General features: G+C 35.5%; 1 protein-coding gene across 2 annotated transcripts in view; it reads right to left on the bottom strand.

Moving 5' to 3' along the window:
- Positions 1 to 1,706: 1,706 nt before the first annotated feature.
- The window catches only part of RPAP3 (RNA polymerase II associated protein 3), a gene marked incomplete at both ends in the record, with an annotated part of 35,449 nt that continues 15,928 nt past the window's right edge, over positions 1,707 to 21,227 (bottom strand). Inside the window, 10 exons of one of the 2 annotated variants that reach the window (XM_084254767.1) lie at positions 1,707 to 1,792; positions 4,141 to 4,241; positions 5,252 to 5,349; positions 6,126 to 6,312; positions 7,187 to 7,425; positions 9,695 to 9,796; positions 9,904 to 9,974; positions 12,388 to 12,509; positions 16,125 to 16,252; positions 20,384 to 20,509. In XM_084254767.1, the coding sequence (XP_084110893.1) occupies positions 1,707 to 1,792; positions 4,141 to 4,241; positions 5,252 to 5,349; positions 6,126 to 6,312; positions 7,187 to 7,425; positions 9,695 to 9,796; positions 9,904 to 9,974; positions 12,388 to 12,509; positions 16,125 to 16,252; positions 20,384 to 20,509 (1,260 nt within the window). The remainder of the gene's footprint in view (positions 1,793 to 4,140; positions 4,242 to 5,251; positions 5,350 to 6,125; positions 6,313 to 7,186; positions 7,426 to 9,694; positions 9,797 to 9,903; positions 9,975 to 12,387; positions 12,510 to 16,124; positions 16,253 to 20,383; positions 20,510 to 21,227) is intronic. The other variant, XM_084254768.1, reaches the window with a different exon arrangement.

The raw sequence follows: 21,227 nt of genomic DNA, 5'->3' as shown, positions 1-21,227 counted from the left end.
AGTTTTGGTATCTGCTAACACCTAGCATGGTGTTTGGCATATATGTTACTGAGTTAAAAATTTAAACCCATAGATCTGAAATGCTTATCAAACGTGTTCTGATATTTAGTTCAAAAATCACTGTGCTACAAAGAGTAAGCTGGCCTGAATCTTGCAAGGACGACATGATGAGAACAACGCTGAAGGAATACTTAGCTGGCAGAGGCATGAGAAATAGATTTATGCAGTAATGCAGCCAGACATCTACATCAGGGGTTAGTGCCATCTTCAAGGCCTAAGGTGGCAGATGTAAGAAACTATAGGGGGAAGGTTTACTGGAGTTCACGAGTAATTGGAACTTGGGGAAAAGACATAAGGCTCAAAAATAATGCTATAGCTTGAGTTCCTATATAACCAATGGTGCTGTTAAAAGAGGGAAGAATGGGGCCTCCCATTCTGCGCTGGTGGCGCAGCGGTTGAGCGCTGGGCTGCGAAGCTGCCCGCAGCCTCTGCAGCGCCGCTTCGATCCCAAGCCCCCGGAGAGGGTCCCACATGGGGTGACAGACCTCTCCTGCCACGCCCACTGCTCCCCTCAGCAGTGTATTTCATCTGCCTGCTCTGTTCTCCGCTCTGGCTCTGATGAATTCTCTCATCCTCCTGCACTTCTGACTGTACCCCAGTGCTTGTACAAATAAAGAAATCTTTAAAACAACAAAAAAAAAGAGGGAAGAATGATCCTGCTGTACCAAGAGGGTGATGAGTTTTTAAAATTTTGGGTTCTTGTCAGCAAGAATACACCAAGTTGTTATGGCTAGTGAGTAGCTAGGGGGGAAAAGATTACAAATTTGTAAGGTGGTGGAATCTCTCTAAGTAGTAAAACTCTGAAGAAAGAAGAGGGCCAAGGACTGGACACTGAACACACAAAAATTAAAATAAGACAGAAAGCGCCACCAGGAGGATATGAGGAATCTAGAGCGCAAATGTCACCAAAGCCAAGATATTCAACCAGGTCAAACCTACAGGGGTCAAGGAGAAGAACTAAGGGGAAAACTGCTGCCTTTACTAGCATATAACCACTGAAGATAGCTAGAGAAACAAGAAAGGGTAATGGCAGGGTCAAAGGACCATTCCTCTAAGCAGAAAAATATGGACTTGCTATAGTCAGGCGCAGAGCCACAGAAGATAGAGAATATCAGAACACAAAGTGATAGAAAAGGCAAGACGGTATGGATTCTGAGTAAGGCCAAGTCCTTTCTTATGCTCAGGAAAGTAGGTGAACCATGCCACAGAGAGCCAACAACCTCCTCTGGGATAGTTCTATTGGGAGTTATGTCTCCTTAACATAAATGCTGAAAATATGTATCCTACAACTAAGTAATTTTAACTTACTAAAATGGCACAATGATACCAAGTTTTATAAAGAAACAATCTGGTTACTTAACTAATTCTATAGAAATATAACTACTTACATACTAATGTGCAACTTTCAAGAAATGACATAAAATATTGATCACTACAGGTACACTTAAGTTATGTTTTTATTTTCAGAATTAAACTTATAAACAGTTAATTTAAGTACATTTCTTGCTAGTTAAATCACAATTCTCTTTAGTTCATTTATGTCCAATGTCTCTATGATTTCATTTCTTAAAAACACAAACACTTTCATTTTCAGTAGAAAAAAATGTACTGACATAGATCAAAGACAGTTTTAGTAACAACAGAAATCAACCACCATATCTTTTCCTAAGTTCTTCAACAGAATTATCCTTCAATCCTGATTTGTCTATGTGATTGAACAATACACAGGCAACTGGAAAAAAAAAAAAAAAGTCTTCATTTTAAACTCAATTTTTCAAAAGTAAATAAAAAAAGTAAAGGGAGTAATATGCTAATATGCATCAAAATCTTTTTACATTTTAAAACAATAACCATTAGATTATCTACAAATTCTAATTCAATATTTTAAAAGCCAACCAAAGAATAGAAAATCACACAACAATCCAGTACTTCTTAACAAAATATTTTGCTTTAGCAATACAAAATTTCTCCTACATCCTCAATGACATTCACCTTGCAGACTAAACTCATTCTGTCCCACCTTAATTTACCCTGTGTAACAAATACACATTTTCTGCTTAATATTTCACTTGACTGTTTTTCAAGTATAAATTATTTTTTACAAAAAATTTCATACCACTATTATAAACTGAAAATTAGCAATAACATCTACATAATCATGTCTGATGGGCGGGCAGTCATATATTTTTTCATAATATGCAATAAAAAATAATTACTAAAAATTAAAAAAAAATTTGCCTATGAATCATATAAAATCATCTTTCCTACCAATGAATGGTCCATACTCAACACTTTAAAAAGGACTGTTACATATGCTCATGTTTGCCAACATCAACAGTTGTTATGATAAAGGTAGTAACAAAAGATATCAACAGCTAATGTTTACTGAATGCTTAGTTACATGCCAGGAACTATTCTAAGTGCTTCCCATATTTAACTTAGCTGACAGTGGTGACCCAACGAACACAGCAGTTAGCAGGTCAGCCTGCAAAGCCAGTTCATGTTCTTTAACTTATCACATTACAGTGATTACACTTAAACATATAATGTTATAATGGCAAGAAAATCATTCACTTAACATACTGAGAGGTTATTATATACTATGCACTATTATGTACTAACACATACTAAGGTTATTATGTACTACACCCTGAGGCCTAGTGAACAAGGTAAACCACGTCCCTGCTTTCATGGAGCTTTCATTCTGTTAGGGAGAGGAAAAAATAAAAACATGAAATAATGTCAGCTAGTTACATATTATGAAGAAGGAAAAAGGGCAAGAAGACAGAGGGTAATGAGGCAGGAGGCAGGCAGTTATTTTGAGGTCTGGTAAGGAAAGGTGTCTCTGAGGTAGTGACTATTAGAAGAAAATTGAATGAAGTGAGGAAATCAGGGAAATACTCTTGTCTGAAGAAACAGACATATGCACAGCTCCTAAGGCTAAAGTAAGTTTATAGCTTGGTAAATTACAAAAATACAAAGTCAGTGTGGTAGGACAGTGATTGAAACAAATGGTAGAAAACAAGGTCAGAAAACTAGTAAGAAAAAGTACTATTTTTCATGGAATTTAGGGACTTTTTTGATTAATGATAAAGCAGAAACATCTTTGTGTTTAAATGCTATCTTACAAATCCACTTAAACTCTAACATTAAAAATCCACTTTCCTAATATACAATATAAAGTATTTTTCTTAGTGACTGAGACTCATTCAATGTCACTGCTAGAAACATAAAGAATAAATAAGGAGTCCAAATACATACATGTAATACATACATGTGTGTATATCAAAATATATTAAATATGCGCTACTTCCAAAATGAAAAATCTGATATTCTTGAATGCTAATTTCTATTTTTCCTGAAACCGAATATAAACAAAACTCTCATGTAACTAAACTTTCTGTACTTTGATTTTATTTTTTTTCCCCAAAACTGACCCTTTAAGACTAAGATGAAGACATAAAGGATCTAATTCTTCAGGCACAGCATCTGCCACTCATTACGCCCTAACTCTACAATCCAGCTACACTGCACTTGTTTTAATTTTCTGAACTCAATTTGTTCTTTCCTGCCTCAAAGTATCTGCACATGTCATTCTCTCAGTCTAAAGCTGTTCCAAACCCCCCTGACCTAACTGAGTCCTAAATGTCTTTGAGGTTCAGCTTAAATCAAGCAAACTCAAGGAAATTAGCTCTCAGAGAATGGGTCATACCTCCCATGCATATGGCAAGAACTCAACCATTACACTATTACTGCATTTTCAAGTAGAAGAGCCCAGATTATAAAGTCTATAAATCTGGATCTGGCTTCCAGCTAAGTTACCTCGGTCAAATTCTTTACCTCTCTGTGATCAAGTCAAGAGAATGATAATCATACCAATACCTCATAAGACTGTTGCCAGAACTAAAAATTTATTTTACTTAAATTATAATACAATTTAATTAACTTAATTATGATTAAATTTAACTGTATATGTGCTTAGTATACAGGAAATATTCAATGAATGTTTGCTATCATTTGTTCAATATATAAAGGAATAAGAATAAACAGATATGGAAAAAATTATTTCACAGAACTTACTTTTTTTCTCAGATTCAGACATAAACATCACAGCCATATCGAACCTTTTTATTTCAGAAAGTCTTTGCAAGATTTCAAAGATGAGTGATGGTTTTTCTTTCCTAAAATAATTCCAGTATAAAACAAATTATTAATTAAAAGTAGCTCATAGTTCATTTTCTGCTCAGTAACACAGGTTTTTTTTTTTTTAAAAAAGATTTATTTTTTATTTATACCATAGCTAAGGTACAGGCCAGAGGCGCAGGAGGGCGAGAGGATTTACCAGAGACAGAGTGGGGAGCAGAACAGGCAGACAGACTGAAAGCACTTGCTGAGGGGAGCAGCAGACAAGACAGGATAGGTCTGCCTTGCCATGTGGGAATCTCCTAGGGCGGCCGGGAATTGAACCCCTGCTACAGAGGCCGCGGACAGCTTCACAGCGCTGTGCTCAATCCGCTGCACCACCAGGGAGGCCCACAGTATTTTTTTTTTAAAGATTTATTTATTTATGTGTACAAGAGCTGGGGTACAGGCCAGAGATGCGGGGGGGTGAGAGGATTCACCAGAGACAGAGTGGGGAACAGAACAGGCAGACTGACTGAAATACACTGCTGAGGGGAGCAGCGGGTAAGACAGGCGAGGTCTGCTTCGCCATGTGGGTTGCTCCCTGGCCAACAGGAAACTGAACTCGTGCTGCAGAGGCTGCGGACTGCTTCATAGTGCGGTGCTTAATCCCATGCACCACCAAGGACTCCCCACAATATTCTTAGGTATATATAAGGTCATCATTTATCATTTTTCCCTAGATATTATCTACATTCTAAATGCCCAAATGAAGAGACAGATATCAAGTCAACTGAAGAAATTGTAATAATCTTAAATGTGAGGCGTAGCACAGACATTATTTTACTATAACATTTGTCACTTTATTTAAAAAAAAAAAACTGAAAAGCCATTATTCCTCCTACTTAATCATTTCTCTTCTTATTGCTTGCATTTGCCATGTCTTTACAACTTTTGCAATAATTATACTATATACAAGACAGTAACCTATTAGAGGGACTAAATTTCCCAAATGACAAGAAACAGAACAGCAACACAATATGAAAGTATAAAAACAAACTCAACTTACTCAATGTAAAAGTCATGCAGAATTTTAATGATTTGGTTGAATAGATGTGGGTCTAGATTTTTCTGGAACAACTTAGGATACAAGGATGGTTCAATTTGCTTGGGAAAAATATAAAGTTAGAAAATTAAATTATGGCAATCATATTGCAAATTATATAAGTACTCAGGTGAATATAGCAAAGAATAACTACTATACATTAGTAATTAAATAATAATGGAGACACAATGAAATACAATTATGACAGATGAATGAAAGAACTATAAGATAATCTCTCTGTTTAAGTCAGAAAAATCTCATGAACAAATAGATATATACCACCCTGAGACAGGAAACTTGAGAAAGCTCTCAAAGAACAATAAAAATATCCAGAGTTTAAAAAATAGAATTATAGTATATTTGGAATTAATTGTATACTGCAAAATTTAAGGATTACTATAATTATACCTAGAAAAGACAATGCCAATCAATTATGTGATAAATTTCATATCACTGGATTCTTTTCCTTGGAGCAAATAAAAGCTAATTTTCAAGAGAATGGGAATCTAAATATTGCGATCACTGCTTGGTACATAGAAGGCACACTCGATGTATTGTGGCTTCTGTCCCCATTTTTGAAGGATGAATTAAGTTTATAATACATGAAATTAGAATTTAGTTATTTTAGATGAGAATATAACACAGAATCAGTTTCCAAATATTCCCTGGTTGCAAGTACTTAAACAGTCTTGTCTAGGTGATAGATACATCATTCAAGGGATACAAGCATTTTCTACAATCATATTATATACAAATTGCAAATTAACACATTATAAAATAACAAAAGAAGTTCTCTGCCTTTTATCTACAGTAGAACTACTAGTGCTTCCCTTCATACCTTCAAATACTGATACAACATATCTGGAGAATTTTTCAGTTGTCTGAAATCAGATTCAAGCTGGAATGAGTTTGCAGGAACTGGAGGAAGAACAGCTGTGGTAAAATGAGCAGGTGTTTTATCTACCACTACAGAAATCTTCTCACTCAAAGACTGACATACATCCTGTTTCAAACTGGCCTGATATCTGAAATATTACAGAGGCATCAAACAATCAGAAAACAACCACAACACATTAAATTCTTTCAGCTGAAAATACATGTACGTTTTTGACAAGATAGATATTCATCACATGCTGCCTATGTAATGACTGTTATCTATTGGCTTATCAGACTGGCCACTATTTAAGCATACCATTTCTGGATCAGAATTTCAAGAAAGATATTACAAAAGGGAAGAAATGTTTCCTCCTTTAAAAAAAAGAAAAAAAAAATCTACCAGTTTAAGATCTTACTCACAAACCATACTGTCTCTGTAAATAGAACTACTAAAATTTAAAGTTAAAAAAATGTTAATAGATACAAGAATATATGAATAGTTTCATGCAAGACTATATGAAGATTTAATACCTCAAAAACTTAATATACATTTTCTATTCTCATTATTAAGGAAACATGACATATTTTTTAAATTCCAAACAAAATTTAAAGAATCCATAAATAATCTTAAATATTAATGGTTGAAATAATGATAAAGCCTGAATTCTACATTTTTTATAAAGCTTCCTTTTAAGAAGTCAAAAAAATTACTGAAATAAAAGTGAAACATACATACTGAAGTTCTGAAAATGAAAATCAATTTGTTCAAGACTCCTTTTAACATCTCTAAATTGCCCGCGACAAAACTACGGTAAAGGAGTAGTGATCATCCTCTAAGCAAAACCTCTCAGGGTAAGGAAAACAAAAAAAAAACAAAAACAAAAAAAAAAAAAACCACTAGCATGTAAAGTTGGGCAATTCAAAAAGTTATGATAAGTACAAATTGGAAATTTTATCAGTAATATCAATTTTTTAGTGAAATTAGTACCATTCTAGATGATTATCAAATAAGAGTCTACTCACTGTGGGGCTAAAGTATCACTGATTTCTTCTATTTTCAAAACTTTTGCTTTTGGAATATCACTTGTGGGCAAAAGGTCATCTTGACTTGAATTCTTCTTACTTGGAGTGCCTGTGGTTGCTATTACATTTGCTAGATTAATAGATTTACTTTCTGGAGTAGCAGCAGTAGTACTATCTGGCACATCAATAGTCTGTATCAAATTACCAGTTTCTTCAATAACAACTTTCTTGAGTGGTTTCTAAAACAATTAAAATCAATTCTTTAAATCAACAGCCAATATCCCAGTTTTAAGTATATTCAATTTGATGGCTAGACAGACTAAGGAGTCAGACTCTTGAGAATATTTAAAAAAAGATGCACAGCACTTACCACAGGTAGATCTAAAAGAGTGGGGGGAGACATGTAAATATATATAGTATAAAATATACAAATATATATAAATAAAGACAGGGCAACTGGATACATACTGAAAAGGGAGAAAGCACAAAATGCTAAGAGAATACAAAGGAAGACAAACTCAACACCAGGGCAGCTTTCACAGAAGCAGCAGAGAGGAATGGCAATAAGGAAGGGTTCCACATGGGCAGAGGACAGGTGAGGTCAGTGGGGCTAGTGCAAGTAGAGGAGTGATAGAGACAAAGTCTGAAGGGGCTATTTAAAGACAGTTTTAAAAGTGACTTGGACCCTTTATCAAGGAGATTGGACTTTCTTTATCCTAAAAGCAACATGCCACGAAAAAAAAAGACCAAATCAAAAGCAGTACTGTGGGCTAACTGAAGATTAAATACAACAAAAGCAGGGAATAACCAATATTTTATAAGAAACAGACTAATATTAAAACCTAAATTCATTGTCTAAATATATAGCAGACCCAAATAAAAACAGTCCATGATTAAAGATCTGCCAAGTAATATTCACAAAGTTGGTAAGACTTAACCATAGTGATTTTTAACTTAATAACATTCACTGATTATTTTAATCATTACAGAAGTTGAACCTTTTCAATTTCTTAAGTTTACATATAGTACTTTTTTTTTTAATAAAACTTTCTTCAAGGTACTCTAAGTGTGCATTCCCACCGTAAAGGTAAATACTCAAGAAACTGTAAATTTTAAAAGTCTGAAATAAATGCTAAACTCAAGTGTTTTTTAAAACCAGTCCTATTAACACAGCTAAGACAAGACCTACTGGTAACCAGTGAGTGTTACTGGATGAATGCACATAAAATAAAAAGCTGTCAGTAAACGTGTTAACAGATTCCTGTTAGCACTTCTATTTTAAAGGATAATCATGTTCAGCTAAGGTCTTTGCTTTGCTAAGAAATATCAGCAACAGTTTTCTATCAAGAGCTGAACAAGAATAGACCTGTGTTTGTGTTAAAAAAAAAAAAAAAAAGAGAGAGACTAATGACAGGCAATAATTACTAAATCAAAACAATGTAATTAAAGTCCCATATAAAACCAAATCCTTTGATTGACAACAGCTATATAAACAATCCCAATTTACAAATTTCCTAACAGATGGTCTTTATCAAATGTGTGGGCATTGAGAGATGCTAAAAGGCTACCGAAAATGAAAATCAATTTGTTCAAGACTCTTTTTATCATCTCCATCTGTAAAAGGAGGATAAAAATATCTTCTCTGACTGCCTTATAAAGTTGTTTTCTCAAGACATCATTAATGCACAAAGGTTACTATTAGGAGGCAGGGGAGGATCATGATCTGTGATGAGCATGAAGGGAGATTGGGGGAGCTGATACCTTTCAATTTTTTAACCTGCTTGGTGATTTCATGGATGTCAGCTTTATAATTATTCTAAAATCTCAACTTGTGTATTTTTCTGTACATATTTTATATTTCACAATTTATACACATGTAATACTATACAAATACAATACTTGTAAATTACCAGAGTCACAGCAATATGTATGTCTTAAATGAATATAATTTTAAAGGTTCAGCAAAAGCAAAATGCTGAATTCATGCCAGATACTCTTTTTATTCCAATACTGCAGGAAAAAACTGGCCTTACTGGACTTAATGAACAAGAGTAAGGTATACCATAAACAATGCAGGTTTATTTGTTAAGATGATTCTGCCTATACTAGATTTTTGCCTTAAGTGCTCATTTCAGATCTAAACCCATACAAGAGGCAAATCTATAATAATCCCAATCTCAAATAAAAACAGTAATCAAATTATTATGAAACATAAAACTGCTTCAAATTCCTTTAATATCAGAAAATATGTAGAAGTATCTAAATCTATAGTCCTGATTTAAAAATCACTTAAAAGAATTACCCAGGAGCTATAAATAGCTCAATTTTCCCCAATTTTATTATTTCAACACTCTCAAGAACATTTAAAAATTCTAAAAAAGGCTCTGGGAGGAGCTTTCAACATTTCTTTATGAGTCTGTTAATTTAACATTTGTTTCTAACTCTTATTAATACAGAATTCATATTTAAACGGGAAGGGGGGGAATGAAAGAAAAGTGCTTTACTTACAGTTGATCGAGGATTAGGTGGATTATCAATGGGTTTTACCACATTATGCCTTTGTGTGGAATCAAGAAAGACATCATCCCAATGTCCTTTCTCAATTAACTCCTAGAAAATATATAATCATGACTATCAAAATATTCTCAAGTTAGTTATAAAACAATTGTGTTTGCTTCATAAAATATGGTCATATTTTGGTGAAAAGATGACCTTACCTTTTTAATTTTGGAAAGTTCAGTTACTGCTTGCTTATTTCCAGGTTCCAGAAGTAAAACAGTTTCAAAATCTAAAGTATATTTAAGAAATGTTATTAATTAGTGAAATATATTTATAGAGCTCAAGATATGAACTCCGTATTTACAGTCATGTGTCACTTAACAAAAATACATTCTGAGAAATGCATCATGGGACAATTTCGTCACTGTGCACATATGTGCACAGTGGTACAGCCTGCTACACATCTAGGTTTCATGATATAGCCTATCGGAACCACCATCATACATGCAGTCCATCTTTGACTGAAATATCATTAAGCGAAGTGTGACTAGTTTAAGAAGTTTTATTTAAGATGCTGGGAAATAGCTGAGCAATAAGAACTAACATTCACTGAGTGCTACTCTAGCTGCTTTATATGAATTTCCATGTATACCTCACTATATTCCCAATAATCATTTCATATATGGCTAAGGAAAATATAGAGAAGAAAAACCCTTTCAGATGGGAAAGAAAGGAGGTATAAAAACACCTGTTAATAAATGCCCTTCCTGGAGAACAGAGTTGGAGACCAACAAGTACTTTCCACAATATACCAAACAGCACAGTGCCTCATGCACAGGACTGTAGCATTGTTATGGATCAGCAACTTCTCTTCATCTCCAGTAGTTTATCCCCATACAAAATTCATCTGCTCCTGATCAGTAGTATGTCAGGCACAGTAAGTGAAAAGATGGAGGGATGACCTATTTTAGTTTGCAGCTTATAGGATAAGGAGAAACATATCTGAAGATGATGGAAAGAACTACAGAATCCTAAGTTCCTGGACTGTGAGCTGGGTCAGTGACTACCTGGGATTTCTTATTCTATGATACACATGAAGCTGTGAGGTCATTTAACTTACCAAAAGTTTACACTATTAACAAATAACAGGATAACTCAACAAATATAAGGCAGTATCTAAGAGATTACTATATAATGAAATATTATTCAGCCTGAAAAATGAATCAAGTTCTGATATATGCTATAACATGGATGAACCCTGAAGACTAAGCTAAGTAAAATAAGTCAGACACAAAGCGACAAATAGTGTATAATTATACTTACATAGCGTACCTAGAATAGTCATATTTATAGAGACAGAAAACAGAATGGTGGTTACTAGGGGCTGCGGGGGAGGAAGAGAGAACAATTTTTGCTTAAGGGATAGTTTTGTTTAAGGGGTACTTTTTGATGAAAAAGTTCTGTGAATGGAACGGTGATGGCTACACAACAATGTGAATATACTTAATGCCACCATAGGCTCAAAAATGGTTTAAAATGTAAATTTTATTATCAATATGGTAATACATACCATTATGTTAACACATACAATTACCATTATGATGTGTTTTACGACAAAAAAGAATGCATGGGGCCTCCCCTGGTGGCGCAGCAGTTGAGCGCTGGGCTGCGAAGCTGCCCACAGCCTCTGCAGCACTGGTTCAATCCCTGGCCCCTGGGGAGGGTTCCACATGGCGGGACAGAGCTCTCCTGCAGCACCTGCTGCTCCCCTCAGCAGTGTATTTCGTCAGTCTGCCTGTTCTGTTCCCACTCTGTCTCTGGTGAATTCTCTCACCCTCCCGCACTTCTGACTGTATCCAGTGCTTATATAAATAAATAAATAAATCTTTAAAAGAAAAAAAGAATGCATGGTCTACAGGTGAAGTCAGGCTTAGAGAGAAACTGCTAGATTCAATGGCAGAAGAAAGGCTGAGAATCAATTATCTAAGTATTTATGTCAAGAAATTAGAAAAACAAATTAAAACTAAAGACAACTGAAGGAAGAAACTGAAGAGCAGAAACTAGTGAAACAATATACAAACAGTAGGCTAAGCTGGTTTTTTAATTTCACATTACCCTCTATGCCCTGCTGATCCCTTCCTTTCTTTTTAAGTCTTGCCTTTTTCTTGCTTTTTCCTTCTCACCAAGAATTCAAACTTGTCATTAATTTTGCCAGATAGTCCTGCATGCTATTAAAAGGTAATCAGGGGGCCTCCCCTGGTGGCGCGGCGGTTGAGCGCTGGGCTGCGAAGCTGCCCACAGCCTCTGCAGTGCCGGTTCGATCCCCAGCCACCAGGGAGGGTCACACATGGTGCACAGACCTCTCTTGCAGCAACCGCTGCTTCCCTCGGGAGTGTATTTCGTCAGTCTGCCTGTTCTGTTCCCTGCTCTGGCTCTGGTGAATTCTCTCACCCTCCCGCGCTTCTGACTGTACCCAGTGCTTATGTAAACAAATCTTTTTTAAAAAAAACAAAAAAAGGTAATCAGGTCCACTATGGAATGTGCATTCCTTCAATTTGCAAACCTATTCATGATCTGAAATGAAAAGGAAAATATACTTCTCCAAGTTCTGTATCCTTGAATGAGGGGAGGCTACATAATTCTCTGCTTCTATAACCTGGGAGTCTCAAAATCAGCGATAATTGTTATAAATGTAGTTGTACCTTGTTTGGCCTCAATTAACTTTCCCAAAAATGTTCTTGCAGTTCCTCTTCTGGCAAAAGCTTTAGAATATGAGCCATCTAAAAAAATAGCTTGTGTGCAGTCTTGTTCAGCCTCTTCATATCTATGAAATATAATAACATTACCAACTGGAAAAAAGGAGCTTATAGGAAACCTCATATAAAAAGTTTCTTATGTAAAAGGCATGCATGGAAATAATTTCAATTGCCAACTCCCAAATCTATGTGAGCAAAAAGACTTAGATTTTTCTTTAAGTTAATTCTCTCCACTGCTTGTGTTGTTAAGGTTCTCAACTATATTTTTTAATTTAGCTACTGTATTTCTTAGTTCCATTACTTCTAATGATAATTGCCTCATATTTTGAGTCTTTATTCTGTTCCTGCTTTTTGTCCCTAAGTTCCATAATGAGCTCCTTACGTGTCCGTGTAACTTTTACCTTGAACTCCTCTTCTGTCATGTTCCTTAGTTCTATTGGATTGAGAGTCCCTCGAGGGTATTTCTCCTCTAGCATTTGTGGTAAGTTCTGTCTCTTCATTTTTAGATTTTATGAACTGCAATTGGGATAATTTTCAGACTATTGCCTTTGCAAAACCTGATCAATTAGAAAACTGGTACCAGTAGGAAATATTAGATAAAATGTGCCAGGGCAGTAAAGGGTCACCTCCAGTGAGCATAAAGAATTCAAGCTTTCTACTGTACTGTAGGTATCAGAGCCGCGTGGTAGGTATCCATGGTGATCCCCTTCTCTAGGTCAGGCCCTCGGTATAAGAGTCTCACATAGTCTTGTGTCAGCTTCCACCTCTAGACTATTTCTGAGCACTTGGTGCAGCACTGGGCATGAACTAGAGCTGACACAGGGTTACAGGCCATGAGTTATTCTTATTTATCTCCCAGCACAAAGTCTTATTCTGGGTTATTTGTACTCATTGTTAACAGGTGCCTAAATTAGTTTATGCAAGTGTTCATTTGCTATCTTGGTTTTAATACTGAGTGAAGTGGCAGCAACAGACTTGCTGTTCTGAATATTGCAGACTTGGCTTTAAGGAGAAGCCTCTTCTATGAGGAGACACAAATGATCCACCAGTTTCTCCTTGGCGAGCTCGGGCTCCAGCTATTTTATAATGAGCGCGTCAGGTTCAAGTCAGCAATCTCTCCTCTGTACCCCTGCCCTTATAGTTCTCCTGTCCTGGGCACCAACTCTAGGCACCCTCTTATCCAGTGTAGTGCTAAGTCTCAAGAGTCCCTAACATTGGGGTGACCCCCTGTAAGGTTTCCACCCAGCAGCCAACAGTCCCTTTCATGGGTTAAACTGTCCCAGTATCACTATAAATAAGCTCACTTAAAGTTTCCCTAGCCATTTCTACTAGGTCATAGCAGCTAATGTGTGCTGTGGTCACCTGTTTTTTCTTCAGGGGTTTATAGGTCTGTCCTGCTGCAATCTTAATTGTGAGTACATGGAGAAGTCAAGTGTGCTAAGTGTCTTCACTCTGCTACCACATTGGTGGACTTCCTCACATAGTACTTTTAATTTAATATGCTCTGCTTATTTGTCATACATGAATGTGATTACCAACTAAAGCAATAAAACTAACAGATATAACCTTTTACCTATTATCAATAGAATGCATTATTCTTGGCATTAATCAAACCTAAGAATGCAGACCTTAACATTTTTAAATCAGTGTAATATTCTTGAATAGCAAAAATCAAGATTTTCATAAGCTAGCAAGTCACACAATGATCTTTACTCTGAATAATCAAAATAATATATCCCTAGTTGCGTCCATGAGTTCTAATGAGGTTAAATACACAATCAAAATTTATTTCTATGACAGATTCATAACCTGAAGTCCTTTAAGAGATCTAAAAATCTGAACAGGAAAAATATTACACTATTATTTTCCCTAACTTTTAAATGAACTTTAGATGTTCTTTCAATTATAAATGTAAACACAGTAAGTAAAACTAGTGACCATGATTTTATCACTAATAGAATTCAGGTATTTTTGTATCTTATTACAAGGTTACAGACATATCAAAGTATTATTTATGCTTGCTATTTCAACATGACAGCAGTAACTTAGCCTGCTGTCTCTCCGTGTTACAGTGTCCCTGTCTGCAGACATCACTGTGACAGAGCTGGCCAACGGCAGCACAGCTCTGCCCTAGAAGTGACTCCAATGGCAAGGAGTGAAATCACATTATCACATTTGTAACCTGATCATCAATGTTGCCCTAGGGGTTTCCTAGCCACACTTATCATTGATCAGTTAGTTCAAAGGAGATGTGTTAGAGATCATGCCAAACTGTAGTGTCCTTATTCAAACTTTCACATTAATATGGATGTAAGTTTTTTTAACTTTCACTAGCCCGTATTTTAAATCTAACTTCTCATTTTGAAATATGCTTATACATACTCTCAAAATCTTAGTATTTTAAAAACCTGTATTTCAATGTAATTGGCTTCCATTGTGACTATATATGTGTAATTGCACATCAGAAGCATTACTCTGAGGGGTCACCACGCGGCCAAAGGGCTCCTCGGCGGCAAGAGTTCAGAATCCCTGTAACAGTGCAGAACTCATTCACTTCACTGTTTTTCATTCTGTCACTATGTGTATTAATTATTACAGGTCATGCAAAGAAACATAAAACACAATTTCTGCCACCAGCTAATATCTTCTGCTGTCCAATATGGAGGCCCCATGGACATCCAGAAACAGCTGGTTAACGTCACAGGACCAAGTTTTCATTGCATGTATAATTAATCAGAAATGTCAAGGACAGCAATACATACATGTATGTATAGCAAAAGGGAGTTGCTGTCATTGAAATATAAAATACCTATAAAATATAAAATGTAAAATATATAAATAAAATATATAATATGTAATAAAATATATAAAATATAAAATACAAAATTGTCATTGAAATATAAAATACTTCCAGGTAAGCTTTGTCCAAAGGGTTCTGAAGTTAAAAATAATTTTTTAATTATCAATTCAGAATAATATTCATAAAGCAGTGTTAATAGTGAACTACTAACAGCAGGAAAATATTAGTGGTGTTAGGGGGAAAGGATGTCCTGAGCTAATTCCATGCAGGCTTTGTCGACTCCACCCCCACTCCAGACCAAAGCCATCAAGACATTGGGAAAGACAAATCCCGTTACCACCAAAGGGAAGGTGGCTGGGACCTGAGGGTGGAGTTAAGCAGCCAGGTTTGATATAAAAACCAGACACGTGGGCCTTGGGGGACTCGTTCTCTCGCTCTCCTCCTGGCTTCACGGCTCCTGGCTTGCGGCCAGCTCTCAGAGTGCCCTTTGGGATTCCAGATCAGCGGATCAGGTAGGACGCATTTAAAACTTTGTCTCCCACTTTTCTCCCTGTACATTTCCTCATTTGCCCTTCCCTTGTAAATAAAACTTTTATTAACCTTTCGTGTGTGCCTGCAGTAGAGTATTGATAAGTCCTTTTGAGCAAGCGGGTGAGGACCCACAGTCAGGCAACCCGTTTTGTATCGGGGCTGCCCTATAACAGTAGGAGTTAACCTTCACTGAATATGTACAATGTGCCTGGTTCTATGACACAGCACACTCTTCTTTCTCATTAAACGTTAATGCTCAAGAGGAAATTAAATTTGCTATTTAGTTAATATACTAATTTCAGATAAACTCCATTTTCATCCTGAAAAATCATCAAGGCTAGCCCATACTTACTTCTGAATCTTCAGATAGGCCATTGCTCTGTTGGCTGGAAGAAGAGCATTAGTGCCATCTGCTGCTATCCCTCGAGTATAGCATTCAATTGCTCTTTCATATTTCCCCTCTTTGAAAAATCCATTCCCCTATCATTTTGGAGAAAAGGATGAAGATCAAAAAGTATGCAATAATCAGTTGAATTCAAATCTTCAGAAAACTAAAAGGATGCTAATCTATGTAATTAAAGTATATTTTACTTGTTAAAAAACTAATCCATGATACATGTTTTAAAATATGTTCATTTGGGTTGTTTATTTAGTGGTGTTATTCTCTTTTTGGTACTAAAAAGAAAAAAAAAATCATATACTACTATATTAATTTGCAGCATTAACCTTTATCCTACTAATTAAATATCACACAAAGCTTAAATCTAAAAACACATTTTAATTAAGTCTAGTAGACTTAAGTTTATCTTAAGTCTTCAATTACATTAGAAAATAAATGAAAGAATTTCATAGCTTTAATGATTTTTCTGAAAATACCAAAACTGTTGAGCCCGCTAAATCTTTGGTAACACTAACAGGCTTAGGATATTAGAATAAACAAAAGATAAGCTAAATTATATTGGAATGTGTACAGTATTTCTTTAAATTCAGATTCATCACAATCAATAATCATTTCATAAGTATCTATTAGTAATCTGTGGGTTAATTATACCTAAACTCAGGATTTTTCTTTTTTTTACTTTTAATATTTTATTTCACCAAATTACCACAATATGAATATTAGACAAATTAACAATAAAGTAAATCAACATTGAGTACTCCATGAGTAATTCTTTTGTAATTTCTCCTGAAATACCAATAAAAACTTACGAAAGTTACTTTAAACAAACACTAAGACCAAACACCTTTTGCAAGATTTCATAAAAAATTTTAAACTAAAATCTTATGTAAATAATATAAGAAATATGCTTTCTCCAACCGCCCCTCACCCCACCCCCCCGCCCCAAAAACAAAGTGCCAGTTGGACTTTCTGATGCAAGAGGATGAATTCCTGTCTATTCCCTTCAGGTTTAAAAACCCAGGAATTGTACAACTTGAGAAGTGGACATCTGTCCCTCCAACATAGTACCTGTGTTTTCTGACTTATGTTTGTACGCGTGAATGGGTGTGTCTGTCCACGTATATGTGGTCAGATATCGCCTATCTGCCTTACTTACCACTTCTCATTTTGCTAGGATTTGGGAACAATATAAGCAACAGCAACAAAACAAAAGGTAGGGTGTCAAAGGCCCTAGAATGCGGGATGTTACCCTTTCAGTTTCCTGTGATATGAATTTTGTAATTTCTCCTGAAATACCAATAAAAACTTACGAAAGTTACTTTAAACAAACACTAAGACCAAACACCTTTTGCAAGATAGAGAAATGATAGTGCTTCATAGGAATGGTAGGTTTTATTGTCCATTAGTGTGAGATAATTTAAATTCACTTTGTTTCTTGATGTTTAAAAAACTGAATTGATCCAGTTATTGGTCACATTTCATTAATTCTGTCATTTAAAACAATTTCTTTAATTTTCAGATTCAGAACTTCAGATAATAAAATTATTCTTTGAATTTTAAATATTATCTTTATAATAAGTGTAAAACTGAGTGGAATGTGAACCACCAAAGAGTATGTTTTAATTACCTTATAGGTACTATCATATTTAGTGTTCACAAAAATTCTCTAAGAAATAGTACTATTGTGCATATGTCTAAAATGGTGACAGGAGTTGTAGAGAAAATAAATATGTTGCTCAATGTTGCTGCCTTGTGTGTTATAAGGGTGGCTGAAATAGAGACCAGATGTGAGCTTACATTTTTGAGCACTTTTTTTTAAAGACTTACTTTTATTTATTTATGCATACAAGAACTGGGGTATAGGCCAGAGGTGTGGTGGGTGAGAGGATTCACCAGAGACAGAGTAGGGAGCAGTGTACTGAAATACACTGCTAAGGGGAGCAGTGGGTGAGACAGACAGTAACAGTAATCTTGCGCCATGTGGGTCAGCTCCCTGGCCGGGGATCAAAAGCAGGCTATTACAGTGACAATGCTGAGAATTAACCCCTAGGCCACCAGGGAGGCCCAGATTTTTGAGTACTCTTGCCCACAGTGCTCTACTGCTTGAATGTTCTCCTCAACTACATAAAGATATGCCTTTTACATCTATCATTTATCTTCCATATTTATCAACCTCTCTGGAACATGATTTAAGTCTTTATACTTTACATCTACATTGTTACAGAACATCTGAAACTTTTCCTTCACATACAAATACAATATTCTGAATTTGTTACAGCTTAAAATCTTTGATAGCATTATATTTTTCTTTGACATTTCTGCTTCATTTAAAATTATTTCCTAAAGATTAAAATGTAGCTGCTTCTCATGTATTTTTTTCCATTTCCTGATTTATCACCATTGTCATCATCACTCTGTTGCATTTTACTATACTTAGTCCATTATCCTCTGTTGAAAATTTGCAGTATGTCACATGACTGTATGAGGGGGACCTCCGTTTCTCTCATTACTTATCTGTGCCTTCAAGTCTTGCCTCCATAAACCCAAAATCTGCACAACTGCTTGGGTGACAATTTTTAGTTACAGTTATGACATGTTTTCTACCCAGTTATTGTTTCCATGTGGTAATTTTTTTTCCAATTTTTTTAATTTTATATATTCTTTACATCATTTTTCATTTTTGCATAATGTATGCATTTTCATCTTGGTTATAGTCCTCATACAATTCCCACCCCCCATGTTTTGATGCTACTCCTCCCCCCACCCCCATAGTGGGTCTCTGGTTTATAGTTGCTTGTTGATTTTGATTTTTACTTTGTTATAATTAGTCTTTTTCTTGGTCCCTTATTTAGGTTTTCTAAATTCCTGCTATAAGTGAGACCATCTGGTATTTTTCTTTTTCTTTCTGGCTTATTTTGCTGAACATGATCCCTTCCAGCTCCATCCATGTTGCTACAAATTGCATGATAAACTCAGGATTTCTAAAGGTATTTTGAGGGGCCTACCTGGTGGTGCAAGGGGTTGAGTGCAGCACTGTGAAGCTGTCTGCAGCCTCTGCGGTACGAGTTCAATCCCCCAGCCAGCCAGGGACCACATGGTGCAGCAGACCTCTCCTGTCCCACCCACTGCTCCCCTCAGCAGTGTATTTCAGTCAGTCTGCCTATCCTGTTCCCTGCTCTGTCTCTGGTGAATCCTCTCACCTCCCGCACCTCTGGCCTGAACCCCAGTTCTTCTATACATAAATAAATCTTAAAAAAAATAAAATAAAATTTTTGATCAGAAATAGTCCTTGTGTATTAATGAAAAAATATTGTAATTAAGAATGAACTCGGGCTTCCCTGGTGGCGCAAGCGGTTGGGCACCACACTATGAAGCAATCTGCAGCCTCTACAGAACGAGTTCAATCCCTGGCCGGCCAGGGAGAAACCCACATGGCATAGCAGACCTCTCCTGTCTTGCCCGCTGCTCCCCTCAGCAGTGTCTTTCAGTCAATCTGCCTGTTCTTTTCCCCACTCTGTCTCTGGTGGATCCTCACATCCCCCTCCCCACAATCTCTGGCCTGTGCCCCAGCTCTTGTATGCATAAATAAATAAATCTCAAAAAAAAAAAAAAAAAAGAATGAACTGTAATTTATTTGCATGTTAAATTTAAACCATGTGATTAAAATACTCAAAAGTAAATTTGTTCCTGGGCCTCCCTGGTGGCAGGGGTTAAATCGCAGAATTAACAACCTATTGGCAACCACTGCAGCCTGAGTCGATCTCCAGACAGGGAGCTAACCCATATGGTGCAGCAAACTTCTCCTTTCTCACCCGCTGCTCCCCTCAGCAGTATAATTCAGTAGATAGGCCTGTTCTGCTCCCCACTCTGTCTCTGATGAATGCTTTCACCAGCCACACCTCTGGCCTACACCCAAGTTCTTGCATGCATAAATAAATAAATCTTTAAAAAAAAAAAGTAATTTGTTTCCTTAAGTATGTTTTTTAAGTATGTACTATCATCAATTACTCAAATTTTGAATTAGTAGGCTCGAGAGGTTTTAGAATATTTTAGTTCTTACTATAGAGAATTTTAATATAGTTATTAGAGAAGACTTAAATAATATACAAGAAACTTAAAACAACCTCTCAACAAAACATACACATACATAAATATGTGTGTGTGTGTGTGTGTGTGTGTGTATTTTATGTTGGAATCCCTCTCTGGATTACCAGATCCTTTTCTGAGATAGCCCGCTGTTTATTCTGTTGCTCTTCAGTTTGTTTTCCCTCTTCGTGCGATGACTTAATCACAGTATCAACCTCCTTTGGATATGAGTTTTCTTGGGAATTTAAAACCTAGGAGACATAGTATCATCTAAAATAAAACAAGTAATGCAAGATACATATATATTTGATATTAAAATATTATTCAAATCCATGAGAATTTCTGCCACATTTTAAGTAACAAATATTTATGACTTACTCAGGCTTCCTAATTAAAATATAAAGCAAAAAATATAAAGTTAATGTGTACCTTATTCCAATTAAAGTATTTAATAGTCAATAGAGGTAGATACTCATTTATTTTTTGCAACAAATTTTGTGAATTTCTATGAGCCAGGACAATGCATTCTAAGAATGATTTTCAAAGATAAGACACTAAACTTCTAAAATTTAATATTTACTTATTATTTTACCTAACAAAATATATAATATAGTTCACAATTATAATCAAGTTGATATATATTTACCAACAATTTTTATATGCAATAAATCATGACAATTTTAGAAGCAGATTTCCCCCAATCATTGTCACTTTTTTCTCAAAGTTTCAACAGATGGCAAATAATTATAACTCTGACTCAACAGCAGAGTGAAATTAATATGTAATTAATTGGTCAGTACCATTTAATAGCAAAGTTCACACAATTTTCTTGCTGTTAAAATGTTAGTATTGTTTTTGTCATAAGCTATGAAGATATAAGCTAAAAAGATGGAGCAACTTAAAAATCACAAATCAAAGAAACATGCAAAAGTTTAGTACAAAAACAAAGCACCAGGTTCAAAATGAGAA

Source organism: Talpa europaea (assembly GCF_964194135.1).
Source record: "Talpa europaea genome assembly, chromosome: 15".
NCBI lineage: Eukaryota > Metazoa > Chordata > Mammalia > Eulipotyphla > Talpidae > Talpa > Talpa europaea.
This window is presented reverse-complemented; position numbering and strand designations above follow the sequence as displayed.